The 8,159-nt window shown below is 49.9% G+C and overlaps 3 protein-coding genes across 3 annotated transcripts in view; all 3 read left to right on the forward strand.

Annotated features, from left to right (window-relative positions):
• Nucleotides 1-109: 109 nt before the first annotated feature.
• On the forward strand, nt 110-2,398 carry A1O9_03827 (uncharacterized protein; the record flags this gene model as incomplete). Its single annotated transcript, XM_013406120.1, has 1 exon — nt 110-2,398. One exon carries the CDS (start codon nt 110-112, stop codon nt 2,396-2,398), a length of 2,289 nt encoding a protein of 762 aa, XP_013261574.1.
• Nucleotides 2,399-3,002: 604 nt separating this feature from the next.
• A1O9_03828 (uncharacterized protein) lies at nt 3,003-3,378 on the forward strand (the record flags this gene model as incomplete). The annotated part of the gene is made up of 2 exons (XM_013406121.1): nt 3,003-3,074; nt 3,163-3,378. The coding sequence occupies 2 exons, from the start codon at nt 3,003-3,005 to the stop codon at nt 3,376-3,378; spliced, it is 288 nt and encodes a 95-aa protein (XP_013261575.1).
• A 1,433-nt stretch (nt 3,379-4,811) lies between these two features.
• The window catches only part of A1O9_03829 (uncharacterized protein), a gene marked incomplete at both ends in the record, with an annotated part of 3,894 nt that continues 546 nt past the window's right edge, over nt 4,812-8,159 (forward strand). The window contains 6 exons of the mRNA XM_013406122.1: nt 4,812-5,779; nt 5,857-5,984; nt 6,036-7,367; nt 7,423-7,529; nt 7,655-7,836; nt 7,886-8,136. Coding sequence (XP_013261576.1) covers nt 4,812-5,779; nt 5,857-5,984; nt 6,036-7,367; nt 7,423-7,529; nt 7,655-7,836; nt 7,886-8,136 — 2,968 coding nt within the window. The remainder of the gene's footprint in view (nt 5,780-5,856; nt 5,985-6,035; nt 7,368-7,422; nt 7,530-7,654; nt 7,837-7,885; nt 8,137-8,159) is intronic.

The following is an 8,159-nucleotide window of genomic DNA, read 5'->3' on the forward strand; positions in this document are numbered from 1 at the left end:
GTTACGTGGTTCATCTTGCCTGCACCATGGGCTTTATTATCATGGCTTTCCTTAAACCCATACCTTTCTTTGTGAGGTTGCACAACCACTGCAACACTCAGAGACTACCATGGAATCACCATCCGACTCTTTGAAATGGTCGGCTCAACTACATATCGCCAGCCCAAACCGCAGGCTTGTCGGCGATAAAATCACCTTGCCACAATCAGCCTTGGAAGCCCTCCTGGCCGCAGCACCTGTGGTGTCGGTCTCCAACCATCCTTCAAGGAGTGCCACACCTTCCTTTGACCCCTTCAACCACTATTCATTTGCTGCGGAGCGTCAAGCCCGCTTGGCTTTCGAAGATCGCCAGCAACAATTGCCTCATCCTCTCACGTTCCGAATAGTGAATCCTCGAAATGGAAGATCTGTCTATGCTGGAATTCGAGAATTCTCGGCTGAAGAGAACAGCGTAGGTTTAAGTGGGCCTCTACGAGAAGCCCTTGGCCTACAATCGAATCCTCCATCGTCTCGTGGCAGTAGAGATGGAACACCTAGCGCTGATGTCGTTATGGGAAATAGAGTCGAATCTGAAAAACGCGACACTGTTACAGTACATGCGAAACAGCTACCAAAAGGGACATATGTCAAATTAAGGCCCCTTGAGGCTGGATATGATCCGGAGGATTGGAAATCTCTCCTTGAACGCTATCTGCGGGACAACTTCACTACTCTGACAAGCGGTGAATTACTCCTTGTTCCTGGTCCTCAACATGAGCAATTTCGTTTCTTGGTCGATACATTTCAACCGGAGGGAGACGGGATTTGCATTGTGGACACTGATTTAGAGGTGGACATTGAACCCCTCAGTGAAGACCAGGCTCGCGAGACTTTGAAGAAGAGAGTTGAAAAGAACAAACGAGCGAGGGATCCGGTTGGAGGTAATTCCGCTGGGGGTTTACTTCAGCTAGGTGAACACAAGGCTGGTCAAGTACTACCTGGTGACTTTGTTGACTACCAACTCAAGGCGTGGAATCGAGACGAGGATTTGGAAGTAGTCCTAACGGCTGGTGAGGAGAATGGCTCGCTAAATCTACTCGTCACCCCATTTTCTTCTCGGCAACGGTCTAAGCCTCGTAACAATGAGTTCGTGTATGGCGATTTATCAGGCAGTTGGACAAAGCGACTAAAACTGTCCCACACAAGTGTCGACCTCGAAGAAGCGGAATCTCTGAATATTGCAGTCCAGGCATGGAAGCCAACAGATACAGGTCTACCCTCTGCAGAGCAACCTCTGTCCTACACAATTATCGCTGTTGTGGCGACGGCGGAAGAAGGTAATCCGACAGAATCAAAAGCGGAACCAGATGTAGACGAGGTTGTCTGCAAGAATTGCCATCAGGCTGTGCCGAACCGGACACTCCATCTTCATGAAGCCTTCTGCTATCGCAACAATGTTCTCTGCCCGAAATGCTCTGGCGTATTCCTTAAGTCCTCTGAGGCGTGGAATCACCACTGGCACTGCCCACACGACGCAGAACACGGGAATGATTCGGTATCCCATCTAAAGCATGAATCCATATTTCATCCGCCAGAACCATTGCGATGCCCGGGCTGTGATTTTGAGGCATATGATGTGCCGATCCTGGCTCATCACAGAACTACTGACTGTGCTGGAAAGGAGATACTTTGCCAGTTCTGTCATTTAGTTGTACCTCAACAAGGTCCTGACGATCCATCATTCAGTGATCCCGAGGTTCTACTATCAGGGCTCACTCCGCACGAGTTGGCTGATGGAGCCAGGACGACGGAATGTCATCTGTGCAGCAAGATTGTTCGACTACGAGACATGAAGACACATCTTTTGTTCCATGACCGGGAAAGATTTTCCAGACCGAGGCCCAAGATCTGCAGCAATACACTATGCGGGCGGACGATCAAGTATGATGATGCGGTCAGGGTAGATAAGGAGCAGTTGGGCCTGTGCAATGAATGTTTTGGCCCCCTGTACGTCACTTCCTATGATCCAGAGGGGAAGATGCTTAGAAGGAGAACTGAGAGAAGGCTTTTGCAACAATTGATCGGAGGCTGTGACAAGTCTTGGTGCCGCAATGAACGATTATGTAAAACCGGGCGCAAAGTGGTCACAGGGCAAGACCGAGTACTCTCGGCCAAAGACGGACTGCCAATGCTCAAGCCCATCATGGATCAACTAGCCCAGGGAAATACCTCGGAGTTGGTGTTCTGCGTGGACGAGGCTAGTCAAGCAAGAAGAGCCATAGCTACCATGATGACGGGCGAAGGCGAGTATGAGCTTGAATGGTGTCTCAAAGCTTTAGAGGAAGAGAAAGGCGATGTTGGGGCTGCCAGAGATTGGCTCAAGGGTCGAGCACCTAAGATCGATGAGCTTCTCAGTTGAATGTGTCAGATCAAAATGCTGTAATCACTCGAACAGTATTGATTAGGTGGCATGTACAGTTGTCAGTAGCCTTCAAGAAATCACAAGTGTCCACGGTCGGCATTTCAATTTGTCCATGTTTCGTGATCCAGCACAAAGGAAAGCGTTTTCCCCCTCTTCACCCAACTGGTATCAATCAAGTCCACGAAGAATACCTGCACCTCCACAATTCGAGAAAGGGTCATCCCTGCCTGTACAGCGAGTTCAATTGGATATCAGCATTCAGAATCCTTGACGGGGCCCAGCAAAAGGGACTCGTAAGGCATCAGGCAATCTGCCCCCCGCCAAGATTGACGTCATTTAGATTCCTTGATGGTACGATGGCCAGAGTCTGGCCCTCATGTTGGAAACTTGGATACATATAGAAGCCCCAACTTATACATGGCTTAGAGTGGATTTTGTGTTCATAGGGTATATACACGCTACACTATCTTCCCACATCTTAACACCCTAGCTATATTATCCGCCACCGTTACCAAACACCAGATATATATACCTGTCTATACTCGTCGCATTACCGATATCCTGTCTATACGTTATCCCCCCACACTCAACTGACCCAAGCATGCCTATCAATACCTCCTCGTCCGACGAAGGCGTGACCGGCGCCGCTAAATTCGTCACCTCGACTCTTGGTGTACGTCTAGACCTCTATCTCTCCCCCACCACATACCCCCATCCAAGTCCCAGATTTCTCAGCTAACATCTCCTTTCTCTACTTATAGAACACGGTCGGCGGCCTAGCACGCACGGTAGGCGGCGTGACGGGCGCTGCAGGGCGCGGGATAGGCGACACAATCACGGGAGCGACGGGCTCCGCGGGCAAGCCGCTCGGTGATGGCCTCGGCAATGCCCTTAGCGGCGTCGAGTCCGGCACCAAGAAGGTCGCGCAGGGCGTCGAGGATGCGGGCCAATGGAAGAGCGGTGGGAAGAGGCTTTAAGATTAACGGCAAGGCAAAGGGAGGATACAATTTGAAAAAGGTTTGGGTCGGGCTTTTATCCGTCATTGATTTATGACGAGCACGACAGACAGGAGGTGATGGGTAATGGATGAGCTTTCTTCCACCACTTGGACCTTCGACCTTATACTCCTCCTTTCGTCAGCGAGCATGTATTACCACAATGCTAAGCTGTTACAACTACCGCCGCATATAGCAAATGTTCATTGAGTTCGTCGCACACTCTCCAAAGAAGCCACAACAACGAGTCTTGATAGGATCCTTCCTCAGTTGTGCTCTCTTGGAAGAATTGCTTCCGAGTCTTGATTCATCAATTCTAGAAACTTAGTCTCGGAAATATCTTCGCCGGCCGAGACTTTCCAGAATACACACCGCCATGAATGAACAATCATCGCTGCAAGGAGAGGTCAATTTTGGGAAGAGCCTCAGGGCGATGGATCACCTGGGACCTGGGGGATATGCGTTCGGTTTATAGTAGGCTCATCGCCAAGCCGAGCCAAGCCGAGCCAACCCTAAATCAACCCTAAATCAACCCTAAACTCCCCGCTCTCCATAATATTTTGGGGGCGGGTAATCCCGCGTTGCACGTGGACCTAGATTTGCCTGAATGGGGAAGATCTAAATATCTTGGAGTGTTCTCATTTCTCGACAACTTGCTTTCCCTGGGTATGGAGACTTACCAGGCCGAATAACTAGCAGGACCAGACTGTCGCAAATCTCCAGATAAACGTTCTTGACACTCACCTCCCTAACGGCCATGGTCTTGGCACCTGTTTCCCTTTGATGGCTGTCAAGCGCGGTGAAGGCTTACTTGAAGAGCTCGCTGCTCACATTTAATTTGCCACTCCCGTGTCTTCCAATTCTTCATTCAAGCTGGCAACTTCCTCCTGGGCTGGGGCGAGGCATGGTGAAATTAGACGTGATATTTCGACCATTCACCCGAAATCTCTTCGAGTCCTTAGTGATGCCTGTGACAGCTCCATGACAGCTATGAGCTGACGTCTGACCGTTGACTTACTGGACCGTTCATTGACTAACCGGTCAGCTACAGTCAGCTACAGGATCCACGTACGGCTACAACATGAACAAGTTCTGCAACGCAGTCCAGAACTTGAGGCCCAGAGCGAGGTCTTTTCGTCGATCCCTACGATTGGAGGAGAGTTATTATTCTAAAAGCACGCTACACTGGGTGTCAAGTTCTTCACAATGGCTTGCTCTCGCTCTCGCAATATTAATCTGGACTGTTGGCACGGACCTTCTTCCACTTCCAATGTGGCAGTGGTGAGTATCAACATCTGGTAGGTGATCGATTCTAGGTACTCTTAGGCTCTTTTCCCGTGAAGATCACTCTATCATCATTTCTTTCCATCCTACCCTTTTCCATTGCAACTTAACCTAGTCGTTCATTATCAATGATGCTTTTTTCATCGCTGGGTTTGTGGTTCGTGTTGGGCATCGGCTTCGTTGATGCGAGCCCTCCGAAGCAAGGAACTCCCACTGCCATTGCAACAGTCACCCCTTGCCCATCACTGTCGGCAGGGAAGATACCCGCCCCCATCAGGGTGACTACACAGTATCAGCCCGTGTCAACGTGTATACCACTATCCAAGGTCTGCGTCAAGAACAAGTGCTGGACGCAATATTCTTATTCAACTCACGACTTTGTGTCCACCGTCATCCCTTGCCCATTCGCTTCAGCATCCTCAATAACCACAGTCAGTAAAACCGAGCAGTCTGTCTTGGTGTCCCGCTCCTCAGAGACCGTTACAAATACATATGTTACGTCGTCTGTGGTGACCAGAAAATGGAGAAGACCCGCCACTGTTGCCTCGACAGCCTCGGAGTACACGACAGTCGTCAGAGAATGGAGTGCGGTTTACAAAGATCTTGGCCCTTATGCTATCCCAGATTATGATGGCAGTGGTATTTGTACCAAATGCCAAGGGCCCAACGGGCAGAACATGCAATCACTCGATGTGATAGAATGTGTGCAGAGCGCTGATAGCCCCACCGTCTGCCGTGAGCATCCTGAAGTCTGGATTTTCGGTCAGGCACCTAGTTCGGCTCGTACAGCGTCCGCCATATGCTCGACTCATACATCTGTCTCTGCTGCTGGTGTCTATGTCTTCGAGTTTCCCCAACATCTCCCACCCGCCACGATCCACATACCTCCGCAAACAGTGACCTACACTGTTCCTGGCTCTGGTGGAAGATTTCATACTAGTACCCACACCGGTACCGCAACCACGACTGTTTTCCCTGGTCGACGTTGGACAGCCACGATCACGCGAAAATGTCCTCGACCAACAGTAATCAATTTCGAAATCATTGTCAAGAGGGTTATTTACTATGTTGTTCCGCCTTTTGTTCATCCACATGGACCGTAAGTCAAGCTGCGTGGACGAGGGCTGTTCCTGGCCAAGAAGTTACGTCCTGATTCTATTGCTGACTTTCTCCTAGAACCTCCCAAGTCGAGCCACCAGCAACATGGTCAGACTGGTTCCCGATTTCTACTACGGCTCCTCCAGCTAGTGTGTCTACTGGCTGGCTTACAACCTGGACTTATACGTCTAGTGTGACCACTCCTAGTAAGCCCCACTTGCTCCATTAAGAGCTCCTCTCAGCTTACATAGCAACAGCCTCTACCTCATCTACCAGCGGTTCGTATACCAGTAGTTCGTATACTATCAGCTCGCGTACCAGTAGCGCTGCGCCGACCACTGTGGGCACTGGATTCTACTTGCAAGTAACGGCCACTCCTACCGGCTTGGGTAAGCGTGATATTCCGCAGTATCTTGCATTTGATGCCAACAACAACGGAATCGTGGTGAATGATATCTCTTTGGCCTCACTAATCTTCAATGGGAACGACAACTCTTTTATCTCCAATGACTTGTACTTGGGAACCCTCGAGCTTGCAGATTCACCTGTTCAGCGTACTATCAATTTCCCTGCCGGCTTTCATACCTGGTATTTTGTTGGCAACCTTGCCCAGTTGGAGGGAACTGCAGGCTTTTGTCTGTACGCGCCCAACCTCGTCAGAGCGTATGTTCGGCCTGAGGGATGTGCAAACCCTATCTTCCTTGTCCAAAGTATTTTTTCGACGTCTTCCTCGACAACGTCAACTATTACAAGCACATCAAGCAATAGTTTAGCTGCACGCTCGACCTCAGCATCCACATCCTCTAGCAGCAGCAGCAGTTCCTCATCGATCTCTTCTTCAGCCGGCGCTGTAATTACTTCGATTAGTACCTCGCTCACCAGCGTATCCAGCACCAATACGACTGAGCACTCGACTAGTATACCGTCCACGGACATATCGTTGTCCTCGATGTCTCAGTCTTCCACATTCATTAGCATTGCGTCTAGCAGCTCAAGTGTCGCTAGCTCCAGCAGTAGCAGCACGACAACCACGTCCTCGACTGTGGGTCCACAAACAGCTGATACAAGTTCGACGTCATTGGATAGTCAAATCGCGTCAAGTCTTAGCAGCACAAGTAGTACGGAGCTCATGACGGCGGCTGTCTCTACTACTACCGAGACCACGACCACCAGTATCACCCTGACGATGTCGGCAACTACGACATCCGCAACGGCAACGTCTTCTGGCTTTATGCTGCAAGCTGTCGCCAGGTCATTGACTAAACGTCGTAGAGACGTTATCCAAGTCTATGTTGGCTTCGCTAACGACGGTGCTATTGCAACAGAAGACCTGGGAATTGCATCGATCTTCTACTTGGGGAATAATGGCCAACTGACTACAGACAATGGTAAGCAGGTAGGCAGTCTGATTAGCCAGGACTCGAGGCTCATTAAGTTCTTGAATACACCACCTGCTTTCAGAATTTGGTCATTCCCATCCGGCATAGGCCAACTCTCGGGGGCGGAGGGGTTTTGTCTCATCTCTGGCAGTGTATACGTAGTCATTGATATAGAGAACTGTGCACAGCCGATCAATCTTGTGCAGGCAGGTATGTGTTATTGATACGCTGCAAACCAGGAAGATATACTGACAAATACATATAGCTCTTTTCCCATTGAGTACATCCTCGTCAATGGCTGCTACAACAACTACTAGGGCCGCTTCGACAACTGAGATGACGACAACTACGTCTGAGACTGGATCGACTACTGTATCTACGTTGACGGAGATGTCTCCCTCGTTGACAACGGAGTCAACTACATCTACTATGGAGTCTACAATGTTAACTACTACATTTACCACTGCATCCCCTATATCTTCGATGACATCTACTAGTACATCTACTACAACCCCCTCTACGAAATCCTCGACTACATCTACTGCAGAAACTACTACAATGTCTTCAATAACAGATACTACAAGAATGACACTCACCAATACCAAAACGACAGATACTACTACGACCTCCGCAACGACCAGCACGACCAGCGCAACTACTACCATAACAAGCACAACTAGTATAACCAGTACGGCCGGCGCAACTACTAGTACAACTAATACAGCCAGCACAACCAGCATAGCGGGCGCGATAACTAGCACAACCAGCACGCCTAGTACAATCAGCTCGGCTAGTACGACCAGCTCGGCCAGCGCGACGACTACTACATCCAGTACGACCGCCGTGATAACTAGCACAACCAGCACGCCTAGTACAAGCAGCTCGACCAGCGCGACCACTACCACGGCCAGCACGAGCGACGCAACAATCAGCACAACCAGTACAACCGACTCGACAGCTAGCACGACCAGCATAACTAGTACGACTAGCTCGACCAGCGCG

The sequence above is a fragment of the Exophiala aquamarina genome (assembly GCF_000709125.1).
Source record: "Exophiala aquamarina CBS 119918 chromosome Unknown aczIA-supercont1.3, whole genome shotgun sequence".
Lineage (NCBI taxonomy): Eukaryota > Fungi > Ascomycota > Eurotiomycetes > Chaetothyriales > Herpotrichiellaceae > Exophiala > Exophiala aquamarina.